Source organism: Amaranthus tricolor, chromosome 2 (assembly GCF_026212465.1).
Source record: "Amaranthus tricolor cultivar Red isolate AtriRed21 chromosome 2, ASM2621246v1, whole genome shotgun sequence".
NCBI classification, from domain to species: domain Eukaryota; kingdom Viridiplantae; phylum Streptophyta; class Magnoliopsida; order Caryophyllales; family Amaranthaceae; genus Amaranthus; species Amaranthus tricolor.
Genome location: NC_080048.1, coordinates 10,498,386 through 10,514,817, shown reverse-complemented (window position 1 = coordinate 10,514,817; position 16,432 = coordinate 10,498,386). Strand labels below are relative to the sequence as shown.

The 16,432-nt window shown below is 31.5% G+C and overlaps 2 protein-coding genes across 2 annotated transcripts; one reads left to right on the top strand and one right to left on the bottom strand.

Annotated features, from left to right (window-relative positions):
* The first annotated feature begins 228 nt into the window (after positions 1-228).
* Positions 229-4,285, top strand: LOC130806347 (uncharacterized). The gene is made up of 4 exons (XM_057671378.1): positions 229-295; positions 2,935-3,504; positions 3,592-3,711; positions 3,801-4,285. The coding sequence occupies exons 2-4, from the start codon at positions 2,944-2,946 to the stop codon at positions 4,218-4,220; spliced, it is 1,101 nt and encodes a 366-aa protein (XP_057527361.1). The 5' UTR covers positions 229-295; positions 2,935-2,943; the 3' UTR covers positions 4,221-4,285.
* A 9,349-nt stretch (positions 4,286-13,634) lies between these two features.
* Positions 13,635-15,535, bottom strand: LOC130806340 (uncharacterized). The gene has a single exon (XM_057671369.1). It carries the CDS (start codon positions 15,286-15,288, stop codon positions 13,804-13,806), a length of 1,485 nt encoding a protein of 494 aa, XP_057527352.1. The 5' UTR covers positions 15,289-15,535; the 3' UTR covers positions 13,635-13,803.
* Positions 15,536-16,432: the final 897 nt, after the last annotated feature.

Genomic DNA, 16,432 nt, shown 5'->3' with positions numbered 1-16,432 from the left:
TCCATATATTAAATTTACATTTTTATTTCACCGATATAGACATTTCTCTCATAATACTTATTTTTGTATAATTGCTAAAAATCAAACCTAATCAATCATGGAGTATGTCATGTACAGTTAAGGGATAATTGATAGATAAGATATAATTCACATGATTCATGAAAATTAGATATTGATTTCTATAAATAGAGAAGATTTTGAAGCTTAATTACTCATTCTCATTTTCAAGCAAAAATAAAAATATCGTCAACTTTCAATTTCACTCTGCTAGCCTTAATGATCCTTGTTATTGTAGGTATGTTGCAATTGTTAGATTATACTACAGCCGTAGCTTAGAAACGAATGTATTTGTCATTTTTTGGTGTTCTATTTGTTATTTCCGTTAAAAATCTTTCTATTTATATTACAAATTTTAACAAAAATAATCTTGTTTCCTACTAATTTTGATAATGCTTTTGGTCCCTACATATCTTCCACTAACTTTATTTTAACATTTTTATATTTCTTAAAGTACCCACATATTTCGTACTATTTTTGTAAAAATTTTTTTTATTAGTTGTGGTTTCTATATTTTTTTCACTTTCTTTTGATAATTTTTTTTATGTTTATGGTCTCAACTTTTTTTCTATATTAAATTTATTATTTAATAAAATTAGATATCTACTATCTAAAAGATTATGTATTTCTTAATTTTCGTGAATATTTTTTGTGGGTGTATAATATATATTGTGATCTCAACCATCAGATTATGTTTTTGGTTTAGTTGGTTCTTTGACAAAAACACTTAATCAGATTTTATTTATTTTCTGTTGATTTATTTTGACATATTTATCTTTGGTGTTTCGTTTTTCACAAAATGTAAAAGTATTCACTCTTATCTAATGCTGATATTAGAAACTTCAATGTCTTGAAATGTGGAATCCACAATTGTCTATCGACGGATCCCTTAGTATGTTACAATCGATTTGCTACAGAGGAGGAAATTATTCTTTTCAAGTAGATAGTAAAGCTATTTAAAATATAAAATAAAAAAATTTATAATGTATTAATGATATTAAAAAAATAATAAGTATAATGGAAAAATTACTATAAATAATACTCCTATAAAATTTTATTGATTTTCTTACAATATTATTAATTTTTAATTAGCCATGAATAATAACAACTTAATTAGGGGTGTGTTTTTCTAAAATAATACCAACTTTTATTTAATGTTTAAAGTAACTTTCTTTTCAAATAGTCCACTATAATTTTTTTTTCATATTTATTAAAATATATACCGCTACTAATATATAATTTTTTAATGTAGCATATATATAGAAGTTATTTTCTCCACTTTCTTTTGATAATTTCATAATATATTTTTTATAAGGTGTAGTTCCTAGACATAGTTAAAATAATATATATATATATATATATATTCATAAAAACTAATCAGAGTCAATAGATCCAATATAGAAGCAGCATCAAACTTTCGACGTGGTACTCAAATGCTTCTAATATAATGAAGTTCTAAATCATAGTTTTATCGCTGAAAAATATTAATATCAGAGTCAATAGAGTCTAAAATTTACGTTGAAATACGTAAAATATTAAAGTGGACAAATAAAAAGGAACGGAAGAAGTAGGATTTAGAGAGATCAAAAGAATATCGTTGATTTATTTTCTAGTGTAATAATTATTGGATTTTATTTTAATTTTCACTATAAAACGATTTAGTGACACTTTATTTGGCTTTTAGTGACATACATACATAGTTGTACTATAGTCTATAGTGATATTTATGAGAAATGTCACTATATCCTATATCGCGAAAAACTTTAATATGATTTTTGTATTTTGTTACTAAAAGATCTAATAAATATCACTAAATCCACTATATATAGCGTTAGAAATTTAAAGTAGTGACATTTAAATTAAATTAAATGTCACTAAATACATCACCACAAAAAGACAAAAAGTATAATAATAAAATAAACAAAACCAAAAATGGTAAATTAAAATCACAAAACTCTCACTCTATCAAATCCTACCATATAACACTACAAAAAACTCATGAATTAGCGATGGATAATTGGCGAGGGGAAGTGTTGGTCGCCCATTGGCGACGACATGGCGAGAAGAAGAGGGGTCGCCAATGCAAAAAGCAAACTGACGACGAAAAGGCGAGGAAAAAATTGGTCGCCAAAGTCAAAAGTAACTGGGCGACGGGATCTTAGTCGCCCAGTCGTCGCCAAGTATTATTATTTTTTTATTTTAAATTTCCCTGTTAATAGGCGACGGGTGCTGTCGTCGCTCTTCGGTCGCCATTTTGTATTTTCCTTTTTGTTTTTGACGGTCCATTTTTCAAATAGTAGGCGACAGTTTCTTTGGTAGCCCGTTGGTCGCCATGTTTATGAATTTGAATTCCAAATTGTCCGTTGGTTGGCCATTGTATTCTATAAATAATCCGATTGTTGTATCGTAGTATATATAATTGGAAGCTAAAAAACTTGAAGAGGTTAGTGAGTTTTTTGTTTTTTTTTTATATGATTTAGTTTTATTTATTTTTATTATTTATTTTTAGTTTCTATCGTTATTTTAATTTTATTTACTTTGTTATTTACTTGATTTAATTTTAGTTTTTAGTATATATAATTTGATTTAATTTTATTGTTGAATTAGTACATATTTTATTTACTTTGTTATTTACTTGAGTTTTATATTTACTTGATTTAATTTTATTATTTAATTTCTATTGTTATTTTCTTGAGTTTTTATATTTTTTATTATTTTATATTTTGTTTTTATTGACATTAGTTTGCTTTAGTAGTTTTTATTACAATAATTATATTATTATTGTCATATATTGTTATTGTCATATATTATTTTTGTCATTAACTTACTTTATTGGTAATTACATCATGAATAATTATGTTATTATATTATATTTAGGTGTTAAAAATGAGTTGTAGGCAAGAAAGAAGTTGGATGTACAACCGACAAAAAAATGGAAAGTTTAGTTTAAGATTTATGAGAGGGTTGGAAGAGTTTTTAGATTTTGCTCATTCACAAAGCATGAGTTCTGAGATTAGATGTCCTTGTAAAAAGTGTAAAAATTGTTGTTTTAAGGAAGCAGATGAAATAAGGGAACATCTAATGAGAAGGGGGTTTGTTGAAAATTACTATGAGTGGGAATATCATCAGAACACAGAGATAGGAACAACATCTGATGTTGCAGCGGAAGTCGGAGAGCAATCGTCAAACAATCCAAATCCATACGCACAGATGGTGCATGATGCAGCAGCAAGTGTGTTTCCAGGCAATTACCATCACTTTTTTCCCTCACAGTTTAATGTAGAGTCAGTAGATAATGAACCACCGGTACACGTTGACGAAAATCCAAACCCAGATAATAAAGCCGTTTCGGCTAGAAATTCCTCCAACAGACGTGGAGGAAAAGACAGAGCTGAAGCCACCCATATAGGTGGCTCAATCCCGCACGCAAAAACAATGCGGGATTTGGTGAGTATTTTGTAAATAAAGTATTATTATATTGAATTTTTTTGTTATCTTTTGTTAGTTTTAAGTCGTTTTTTTTAATTATTTCAGGAACAATCAAAAGGTCAAAGACCCACGCCCTACGAAATATTTACACGAACGCATGGGGTCTTTGACAATGACACAGGAGATTGTTCCCAATGGACAAATACTAAGTCACAAAAAGTTAATGTAATAATCTATTAAACTTGTTTATTTATTTATTTTTAGTATCAATTAATATTTAGTTTATTGGTAATTGATTTACTTTTTTATTGTAGGATGAATATCGTTCTTTGATGGAGGAGCATCCAACTCGCGACCCAAGTAAAGTTTGGTTGGATGCAATAAAAAACGTAGAAAGCGGGTCAAATAAAAAAAACAAAAAAAGCAAAGAGGTTTTTGGGGTTGGGTCCGCCTCTCAGATTATTTATCCTCCCGAGCCAACGGATATTCCGTCTTCTCAGCCTGCACAACCTGATTATGACGCCATTATACAACAAAGGTTTGCAGATTTCGAAGCCCGGCAAATGGAGTTTAATAATCAATTATGGGAAGCGATACGAAGAGGAAATGCTCAGACAGCCTATGAGTATCATCAAAGGATGACTGAGCAAATAGCAAGAGAACGAGAACAATTTATGAAATTCCTCGAATCGCATTTTAATTTGAATCAACCCCCTCCTCCACCTCCTCAATGAATGATTAAAATCATTTGTAATTTTTGTGAATATGTAATTAAATATTACATTTATATATAATAAATTCAGCTTTTTCAATTTGATATATTTGTTTTATGTGTTTATATTTTTATTTTATAATTGTAACTAATATAAAATATATACAAATATAAAATATATATAATTAATATAAACATAAAATATAAAATATATATAAAAATTTAAAATATATACATTATACACAAGGCGACGGCATGGCTATGAACAAAAGTTGGTCGCTAGACATGTCAGCGGGCGACGCAACGTGTGGTTGCCAATCAGTCGCCAAGAGCGACGCCAGTTTTAGTCGCCCTGTGGTCGCCGGTTTTCCTTTATGGCGATGGGCGTTTTCGTCGCCTGCTTGTCGCCACGTCTTCGATTAAAGTTGGCGACGAACGGGCATCCATTTAGGGCTTAGCGACGAAGGAAATAGCGACCACCACATATCCCGTCGCCCATCTGTCGCCAACCCTACTTTTTGACTATTTAGCTATCAAAAGGCGACGAAACGGTCTGTCGCCAATTTGATAGTTTTTTGTAGTGTAAGTGTGATTTGTTAACTTCATAAATCACTGTTATTTATTAGGACTTCCTCGTAAGTTTGCAATAATTTCTAATCAATAACCGTGATTTGTAAATTACAACAAAAGCCAGAAACATTAATAATAAAATAAACAAAATCAAAAAAGGTAAATTAAAATAAAAAAAACTCTCACCCTATTAATTCATACCACATAAGAGTGATTTATTAACGTCATAAATCACCATTATTTACTAAAACTTCTAGATGTTTTGCTAACCGTACCGGCCTAGCGGACTTGCTATTTGTAACCCCATTATATATTATATACTCAATCATATCACTAAACCAAAAACAGGTTCGAGTATAGCGGGAAGCTAAGTACACCAGAAATCACAGAAGATGAAAAAGGTATGATAATCAAGGAAGTGGTTAGCAATAAGATAAATGAAGAGTTACACCAGATGTATGATTTTCAAAGCAAAAGAAACATTGATGGATTAAAAGAAGCCATGATTGCACATATGAATGATTGCACAAAAGAAATAAATTGGAAAATGTTTTATAAATACATTTTGAAATAAAATTACTAACTCTAGTAACTAGGATTGTTCAAAACAGGATACCGGTTTTTTGGATAGTGAAAATCACTATCCGGTTCTGATCCAAAAAATCTTAATACTCGGTTTAATCCGGATCGGATATTGGAAATTTGGTTTTTGATTTTTGATTTTTTTTGTCTTTTTTAAATGATTTTACATTTTTTTCCCACATAAAGATTTAATCTCACTTCGCTTTCCTTTTTAATCACTCTATTTTTTAACTTTGAATACAAATTATTAATGGTTGGATTTTCAAAAGTCTAAATTAATTAACAATAAATTAATCATACAAATTACTTATAATTGAGAATTGTACATAATATTAAATTTAACAACCTAAACAAAAAAATTTATGAAAAAATACTTATATATTTTAAAAAGAAAAATAAAATTAATAAACAATTAGAAAATCAGATATCTGAATAACCGATTTTGCCAATATTCCTATCCGTATCTGGATTTGGCTTTCGGTTTTTAAACCGGATATCCAGTCCAAATTATCCGATTTTCAAAAATCGGATAATTTATCCGGTTTTTAAAACTAGATACCGAATATTTTAAATCAAATAATTCAAATGGGATCGGATATTTTTTTAACCCTAACCACTTACTGGTCCTTTGACCAACAGAGGAGGAATGAATTAATACTCCAAAAAAGGAGAAGAGAAAGTAAGATGTGAACATTACCATATTAAGTCCTTTAAAGACATTGTATGCAAGACCATATGCAAATTTTAGAGAGTGTGGTTTGGTGTAAATGAAAAAAGACTAAAGAAATAAAACTTGAATGATCACTTGGAACCAAAACAGGAAAATAACAAACTTAGAAAACTAAACCATATTTTAAAATTTAGGAAAAATTATCTAGAATAATTTAACTATTTTACTGATTTTCCTTCAATAATTTTAACTTTTGACTAAATATAAATAATCCCAACTATAAGAGATGCTTGCTAGAAATGCTCTAAAGTAACATCTTACCTATACAACAAGTCATTTTGCATAAAAAAAAAAATAAAAAAGTAAATACAAAAATGAATTATAGAAAAATTGAAAAATTAAAGAGAGAAATTTAGTAAGTTTATTTTTTTTTCTTTTAGCTTTTAATTTTAAATATTTTTGATTTTTAATTTTTTTTTCTTTTTTTTTGTGGAAATTAACCTATAAAATTGGTCATTATTTGAATAACAATGTTCTTGGATAAGTGACCTTAAAATTGGGATTATTCATGATCAATTAAAAATTTGAATTATTATAGAAAAATTAATAATAAAAAATTAAATTATTATAGGTAATTGTTCCTAAAATTAACAAAAATAAAAGTGTTTTACATTTGTGAACCCATTAGTCTTTTCTTCCAAACTTAAATAAACTTCATGATAAGATCCCACTTAACATTATTCAGGGGAATAGCATATAAATAAACTTCATGATAAAAGTCCACCATGTAAGATTTGCAAGTAAAATTTACTACTTAAACATTATTCATGGGAATAATAGAGCACCAGCGTGGAGTGACCATAAAAGAAAACATATACAGTAACTCTCTTTGAGAGATCGTCTCTCACAGAGATGATCCTTCAAGTCCAGGCCAATCAGCTTTTTAGAATTAATATAAAGTAAAAATAAAAAATAAATAAAAAAAACCGGCAGCCTTAGCAGCCAAACATTCTCCAAGGTACCTTACATATTTCAAAGCCATGATTGCAAAACTCATTGAAAACTGAAGAAATGTTATCATTGACAAAAATTTTCTAATTTTTCATGCATTAAAAGAAAAAAATATCATATTCAAATGGGTATTCTCCCTCCATTTCGTTTTTCTTCATCTTCAACGACATGGATAAATTCATGCAAGAATTTAAATATTTCGTGACATAGACTCAACGGGATTCATCTTTTAGAGACAGTATAAGTAAGTTTGGTTCTCTTTTCCTTCACGAATTCAATAAATTAGATTCAAATAAAAAAATGTGATGTTCTCAATTTTGTTTTTGAAGTTCCTTTAAATGATAAACATATTCAGTTCGAGCATGGCCTTGGAAGTCAAACTGGTGAACACGAAGGTTAGTTTTGCATTTGATAACATATTATTCAAGTTGGTTACTATAAATTGGATGTAAATAATATTCAAGGTGATATTTAATACTTACAAGTTGGTATTAGATATTATTCATAATAGTTTTGAAATTACTCACAGTAAATTGGTATTAGATAGTTTTTAAATTGGCGTTAGATAGTTTACAATTTGGCATTAAATAGTTTTAAATTGGCATTAGATGCTATTCTAAATTGGCGTTAGATAGTTTTCAAATTGGTATTAGATAGTATTCAAAATTGACATTAAATAGTTTTCAAATTGGCGTTAGATTGTTTTCAAATTGGCATTAGATATTTTTAAATTGGAATTAATGCTATTTAAATTGACATTAAGGATAGTTTCAAATAGGCATTAGATAGTATTCAAATTGGCATTAGATGCTATTTAAATTGACACTAGATAGTTTTCAAATTGGCATTAGATGCTATTTAAATTGACACTAGATAGTTTTCAAATTGACATTAGATAGTATTCAAATTGGCATTAAATAATTTTAGATTGGCATTAGATAGTTTTAAATTGACATTAGATAATGTTAAATTGACATTAAATGCTATTCAAATTGACATTAACAAAATTTATGCGATTGTCTCCGTTCACACGGCGTACAGTGTCACACAAACTCTCTAAAGTGAAAGAACACCAATCAAAGGAATTTATCATAGCGGGATAAGAAATAGTGGAATACACTGTCTTCCTGATCTTGAAATCAGGAAGAGGAGTTAACAAAATAGAGACGGCATACAACACAAATAGTTTTTTTAAATCATCCCCTCCATCAGGGAACCTCATAAATAGGTGAGGGAGATGTTTCGCCCTTATCGCGTCTGGATTAGGAAACCCTAGAGTCTTAAACCATACATCATACCCGATTTCATGTGTGGGGGCTTTTATTTTGATTTGATTGTTAGGATTTAACGGCAACCCAAATATATCAAATACATCATCAGCGTTGATAACGTATCCTCTGTTGTTGGGTATATTCTGGATTCGGTTAACATGGTCAAAGTGAGCAACAAGGAATGGTATAATGCCAGAAGGCATTTTACCGCATTTGACCTTTAGCAATCTAGAAAATTCGATGGCATTCACATTACGAATTTGAGCCAGAGTGAGAGTAATTTCTTCTTTACCATTACTGAGGAAAAGATATGGTTTGCAATTTGTGTAAATAGCTCTGTCAACACTGCATACAAAATGGCAAACAATCAAAACATGTATCATACTAAAATCTCAATTTACATTAAACTAATGTCAATTTATAAGTTAGATATTGGCAATTTACACTGATCTAATGCCAATTTATATCACACTGAACATGCATTTACAATAAATATCAATTTACATCGAACTAATGCCAATTTATTTCGTATAAAATGTCACTTACAATAACCTAATCCCGACTTGCCATTTTATATTTTTTATTATAATGTCAACTTAGAATAAACTTAATACCAATTTGTACAAATGACAACATTCACTTAATCCCAATTTGCATAGATTAAAACATCACTTACAATAAACTTAATCCCAACTTCTCATTTTATATTGGATTAAATGTCAACTCATACCAAATATAATGTCAACTTAAAATAAACTTAATCCCAAATTGCACAAATTAAAACATCACTTACAATAACCTAGTTTCAATTTGCACAGATAAAAATATCACTTACAATCCCAACTTACACAGATTAAAACATCACTTATAATAACATGATCTAATGGCAACTTATACTGTATTAAGTGCCAAATAATACATATTAAATGCCAACTTATATTAAATGACAACTTATATAATACTAAGAGCAAAATTATATCACATTATATCGAATTAAATGCCAACTTACATAACACTAAATCCAATTCTAACTTATAAAGTTTCCATTTACAAAATATAAATAAAACCCCCAATTTACAAAAATAAAATCCATCATCTTAAACTGCATCATATATCCCAACTTACAATTAACATGCATAATCCCAATTTACAAAATAAAAACATAACCCCCCATTTACAATAAATCTAATGTCAATTTAGATAGATCTAAAATTGATTTACATATAAAAATTTTTTGTCACTTACAATCCTTCTTTTGTTTCCAATTTGACGTATAGTTTAGCCTTCTTCCTTTTGGGTTTTGGGCTGGAACCTTGAACATTACCACTCGTTCCCGGATTTAAGCTAGGGTTTGTTCATCATCCATGTCTAAAATAAAAAAAAAATAGAATTTTAGTTCATTAAAAAAGAGAAATTTGGTTATTAATGGAATAAAACAATCGAAATCGCGAAAAATTGCGGAAAAAAATTAACATCAAAATAAACAAAAATTGCATGCGAAGAAAAAAAATAAAAAAGAAACTAAAATTTTACCATACCTGAAAGAACTAAATAATGTCTTTACTTCAAAAAAATGGCGAAAAGCACGAGTGTACAGGAGAAAGGAAACGAGATGAAGAAAGAAAAGCGAAATGGCGACTCAAATGGTTGATTGAAATTGAAATTGGGAGGGGAAGAAACTGAATATGGAAGGTTTTTTTTTTAAATGATGATTGCAGTTTTTGGGAGGGAAAATGGAGCGTATTACAAGGGGACAAATCAAATGATGGGTTTGCATTTCCCAAATACAATAACCTGACATAAATTACATTGGAAACTGCATAATTAAATAATTTCATTTTATTTCTTTTTTTTCAATTTTGGCCGGCCCATGAAAGACAGTTTCTCAAAAAGACTATCTTCCATAAGAATTTATGAAACATATAACTACACTGACTTTGAAACTCAAGAAAAATATGTTAAACTTTGAACATAAACCTTTATTTAATTTAATTTCAAAACTAAAATCAGTTTTAAATATAAGTTCACTTCATAAATTTGACCCAAAAAACAAATGCTTAGATATTTATGATAAATATATTATTAATTTAAATGTACTTAATACTATGTTTGGATAACAATTTTGTAGAGAGAAATAAAACGAGTATGAGGAAGGTAAAGGAAAGGAAATGATATTGAAAGAACATGACTTTGTTTGTCATTGGGTTCGCACTCAAATTTGAAACCCTAACTTGTAAAATCTATCCTTTTTGACAATTGCTACACTCCGCATCTAACAGCATTGATGTCTTTGATGTCCAAGTCTTCCGCCTTTATTGGTGGCCTTAAATAACTTCTTGAGTATGCTGAATTTGAAGACATGGTAGAAGGAATTTGAAGATTGATGAAAGAAGATGAATGCAAGAAGAAGAAGATGGATAAACGAGAAGTGGTTACTGTATTTTAAAGAAATAACACAATGGAAAAAGGAAATTTCTCAAGATAATGAAAAATCAAATGTTTTTTGGTTCATAATGTTACTATAGCTTAATGTTCAAAATTACAGTGTTATTGTGTGCTACCAATGGTCTTTTGCAAAAGTTCGTGCCTACCATGTAGCATATCTCTTCAATTAATTAGTTGGTCAACTTAGAGATGCTACATCAGGTTCTAATTCAGCACAAGGACAAGGATGTAAAGTGAACTTAGTATAAAAAACACCAATTATACTTTGATCAACTAGAAAAATCTTCTGTCTAACAAGTGGATTACCGTTTAAGTATAATATTAACTTATTAAGGAAATACAAGATATATATGACAGAGTCACGAATAGCACTCAAACATCTATAAGGGTAATTAGAACTATTTTTTGATAAAAGTAAGTTTTCCTCGGGAATGACCGTAACCCCTTTCTTATTATTTGTCGTAATATTGGATCGGTTGTCCAAATTATTCGTGAAAGAGTTCCTTGGTACATGTCACTCACTGAATATGTTGTGCCACTTGTAGCGGAAGCTAATAAAAAAGTTCATTCGAGACTAGAGACTTAGAGGGTAATCGTAGAAAAATGTGTTACGAATATGTCTTTTTAAACATAATACCTATGATGTAATATTAATAAGGAAAAACAAGTGAGAAAACCTTAAGTGACTATTGAAAAAGATAATGTGCACAAAAGACAAATGATAGTGAATCATTGGTTGCAGATTTCTGAGGAAAAAAAGTTAACAGCTCATAATTAATATCAGATATTAGTGGGGAAATTTAATTTTGTTGCACATACTCGACCTGTTATAGCATATTCAATAGGAGCAATAAGTAGATAAATACACCAAACCCTGGTGAAACATACGAAGGCTATTTACGAATCTTTAGGTTTCTAAAAGGTACCACAAGGAGAGGAATACTAAAAAAATGGAAATTTGGATCATACAAGTGTAGAATGTGCAAGGAAACAAAAATTGTAGGAAATCTACTTCATGATCCTTCATTTATGTGGCTATGAAATTTTTTTTATTTAAATATGGCTTTCCTTTGAAGGTTGTTGCGAACTTTTATGTGATAGTTAAACTACAGTCACTATCTCTAAAAATACAATTCAACATGATCGAATAAAACATAGAGGATAATAAACACATTATCAAAGACAACTTGGAGGCCATAGTCATGAATATTTCTTGAGTAAAATCGGCGGACCAGTTGGCTAATATTCTTACAAAAGTCAAGGGTACGGACTTGTTTGAAAGTGTCTTGAGCAATTTTGGTGTTGAAAATCTCCTAGACCAATTCAAGGCCGAGTGTTAGAAAATAGGAATTAATAGATAGTAATATATGTAAAAATAGCAAGCAGTATATTTTTCGGTATATCGTACTACTAAGATTATGCTTCAATCAAGAAAACCCTAGAACATGTTCGAGTTTGTATAAAGAGGATGTAAGCATTTGCTCTTTAGGCCAAAATAATGGACTTCATAAAAGCCAACACTGATCTTTTCTTCTTCGTCTGTAGCGTTAGGCTTCTTTTCCTGATTCTCCACTTGGTCTCCAAAAGCAGAGAAACCTAAGCCATTGCTAGAGATGGCTCCTTGCTCCATCACACCATTTCTTGGCCGACCTAGCTTTTGGCGATGAGTTCTTCAGTCATCGCATCGTTGCAATTGCCGAGAAATCTCAACACTTTCGCCATTTTATTGGTAACTCCGACTAATCTATTTTCGCGACTAAAAAAAACCTTCACAGCGGGAGTAGATTCATGTACTAATTGGTGAATGAGAGGAACAAGAACTAGTTCCTTGCCCATTAGTTATAAAGTAGTTTAAAAATAACAATAGATTTACCAAAAGCACCATAGGATTTCAAACAGAACCACAGAAGGAAGTCAAGCAACTCACCACCCAGACAACATTACTCCATACGAAGACAGATTCCTTGTTTTTGAATCTATTCTTCATGGGTTCCCCTGTATCTCTGCAAGTAAGCAGCACTACTGCTGTACTCATTTGCAGTCCAAGTTAAGCAGGTAGCTGGTAGCAACTTCTAAGGAAGCTGAAATCTATTAACATTCTCAATCATTATCAGTGCTGCTTGAAAAAGAGTAAAATACCGTTCTACAGAGAGCCCATTCTTCAAGATTTGTCTATAGCTGAAGTCTATAAGCAGTATCAACGAACGAAGTCTGCAAAATTAACTAAAGAACCAAAACGGTAATAAAAATCTGAATTTAATCATCAATACCAAGTACTAAAGATCCCATTGAACAAAACCAAGCACATTTAGCCACAATTGGATACAGGTACACAAAATGCAAAAGATTTAAGTACGACACTTTAACAAAACCTGGAAGTATTTCATAAACACTTGGCCACAATTTTAATCAATTTACTGCATATCTAAAGCAGTAGGAGTGCAGCTCTTTTATGTAATGGACTTAGAGTAACACAATTTGCTTTTTGAATTTGCAATTCGCTCAAAATGACTCAAAAATAGTCCAATAAACCATAATTCACGATTTTGGATTCAAGATTCGCAAGAAGATTAGCAAATCATGTGACACAGATTGCACCTGAAAATGTAAACTACATTCTATTGCATGTGAATAACACAAAATGAACATTTATGCAAGTTAAAATATTTGCATCAGCCAAAATACTCAAGTGCGCATACAGCAACAGTACAGTAAACACATTCATATGATAGTGTAAAGACTAATAAAAATGAAAACAGCAAAATAATACAAACTAGGCGACTACCACTGATGTACGACAAAATATTCATCAATGACGGCAATAGATTAAAGATGCAACAGCATAATGCATCATATGGAAAGTGCAGAGAGAGTTGAGATAAACAAGCAAGAGAATCAGAACTTGTATTTCATGGAATCACGGGAAATCACAATATTACAGATGATAGTGTAAAAGAGGTGTCCATACGTAAGGTGTGAAGTACAATGGAACTCATTACTTTAAGCAGTTGTCCTACTTCCTATAAGCCAATCAACAAATGCCAATCCGCAAATCATCAAGGAAGATTAGAACCCTCTCTCACAGAAGGAGACCTAGAATCAAAGGTTGTATCTCTTGCAAGCCTAGACACACTCCTTCCTGATTTAGGAGTACCCAGGCCAGGGCTGTTGCCTCGATAACTAGCACGCAGAGATTCATCAACAGAAGAAGATGACTTAGCCATTGCGTTCCTCATAAACTTTTGAGCAGCAGGAGAAAAATTCCTTACACTAGGGCTAGCACTTCCACTCCTCATGGGTGAAGGCAATGGTGGTTTCTCATACATCCTTGACCGTTGCTTCAACTTACGAGCAGCCTCTCTTGACAAAGAATGAGCCTTTAAATCTCTAGAAGGCGGCAATGGAATCTTAAAGTGTGCACCCTCACCACTACCTCCAATATCAAGCGGTGTGTCCTCCTGCTCTAATCTTAAAGGAGTGCCTTCAATTTCACCCCAAGTAATAAACGGTGATTCATCCACCCCTGGAGCAGGTGACGGTGTCTTCACAAAGCTATAACCATTGCTAGCCTTTTTTTCTGACTCCACGTAAAACTGATTCGGAGTCTTCCTCAAATCCTCCAAATCATACTTCTTAGTCTGATCCCTATCCCTACCAGAAATCACAGGCGTACCCCCTGCCAAAGTAGTATAAAGAACCTCAATCTCACCCTCGTCTTTCGGTCCAGAATCCAACATTTTCCCATGAAACCGAGTATTATAACGATCAATCTCCTTTGTCAAACCCTTCAACCTCGCCGCCCTCTCTTCCTCTGTCAATGGCGCTTCCCCCCTATCAGCAGGATGGTACATAAGCAAATTCTTAGCAGAATAATTCCATCCTTCCAAAGTACTTGTTGGCTGATCTGATGTTCCATACCCATCAGTAATCCTATCCCTCTTAACATCCTCAATCTTATCAGATTTTTCACCTTCCAGCAAATAATCATATCGTTCTTTCCTCTTCCTATTAACTTTTTCAATAATTTGATTAAAACTGTCATTATCTTCACTAGTATACCTCCTAAAAAACTGATCCAAACTCAAAGAAACATCAACACCTACCCCAGAAGTTTCCCCATGATTCCCAGCATTACTCGAATTCGCATCAATTACAGAAGGTGTTCGCTCAAATTCACAAGGAGTAACAGAATTGCGAAAAAACGTTGACCCAGGAGTTTTAATTTTACCTTCATTAGGATTGAAATTTGAACCACGATGACGTTCAAGAATCTTCAATTGCGCATCGCGAATCTGAACAGGATCTCTAGTTTTGACAGCTTCAAGCCAATCAAGACGATCGCGAAGCTTCGGAATATCAGGGAAGAAGTCACGTTCGATAATTTTTTCGATTGCAGCGACATAGCTATCTTCGTCGAGAACTTTGGGTGATTTTTTGGGGGGTTTTAGTTGAGAAGAAGATGGAGCATTATCGGCAGCAGAGGAGAGAGAAGGAGATGGAGAAGAGAGATGACGAGGTGAATGTCCTGGAGAAAGAAGCATGACGATTGATTATTGGGAAAGAATTTGGGGGAAAATTAGGGTTAGGGTTTTTGAAAATTGGAAAATTAAAGTTATGGAGATCGATATTCGAAAGGTTAAAGTTATTGAGATGTTTGTGGGTTGTGGTTGTGGCAAAAGTGGTTAAAGGAAGTAAGGAGGTGATGTCGGCGAAGACGTGAAGAAACACGGAGAGACCAATTTCATTTGATTTTTATTTTTTGAAAATTGTTATGGTGGTATTGTGGTAACGCCGGAATAAGTCACACTACTAACACGCGTCCCTCCAACAAATTCAATTTTCTTTAAAAAAAATCCGTTCAAAGCGAAAGTATTTATTATAAATCTCATGTTGACGACGTAAAGTTGAAGTTGAGGCTTTATATGATTTTGTTTGATGGTGTAATTAAAGGTACATAATGTAGGTCAAAAAGAAGTTACTAATATACTAACAAGTGAATACATTTACTAAGTATTCATATTGGAAGTTTTTAAGTTTCATTTTGCGTACAGAAAAGAGTTTTAACAAAAAAAATTTTATTTAAATTATTTAATATTGCATATTAACATAATTTGATACAAATAAAAAGCTAATAAATATTTGAAAAACATCTCGATAATTAGTAGTACATATTGTGCAAATTGCTATTGATACGATTTTTGTGTATGAAACAAATCGCCAAGAGTTTTTTTATACTCAACTTAATATCTTGGTAGTTTTCTGATGCAATTATGAACAGCCCACAACTCAACTCAAACCATGAGGAACATAATTGGATCAACAATAGCATTGAACCTACTGCTACTGCTACTGATCTTCACATTGCTGACCCTACTGATATGGATATTGCTGACTCTACTGATATGAACGGGGAAGCTAAGGAAGATCACCTCCAATCTAGGTCAAACATGAGCATCAAGGCATGGCAAGAACAGGAGGAAACAATAGAGGACCTCCCAGCAACAAACAAGCAAAACAGAAGCCTGCTTCATGGCTACCAGACAACAGAACAAGCAGATCTACCCTCATTGATGGACCTCATACATGGACCAAGAAGTCAGGGTCCAAGAACCATGCTGATAGTACTCACAGAATCCACAATCTCAGCTGCAAGGTCCCCTACTCGTCAGTTTTTGTGATGCAGCT

Excerpts from the sequence above, each read along its gene's own strand:
- LOC130806347 (XM_057671378.1), top strand. The coding sequence starts at position 2,944 with ATGAGTTGTAGGCAAGAAAGAAGTTGGATGTACAACCGACAAAAAAAT. Across the intron at positions 3,505-3,591 it reads CAAAAACAATGCGGGATTTG|GAACAATCAAAAGGTCAAAG; the intron begins GTGAGTATTTTG and ends TAATTATTTCAG. Across the intron at positions 3,712-3,800 it reads CTAAGTCACAAAAAGTTAAT|GATGAATATCGTTCTTTGAT; the intron begins GTAATAATCTAT and ends TTTTTATTGTAG.
- LOC130806340 (XM_057671369.1), bottom strand. The coding sequence starts at position 15,288 with ATGCTTCTTTCTCCAGGACATTCACCTCGTCATCTCTCTTCTCCATCT.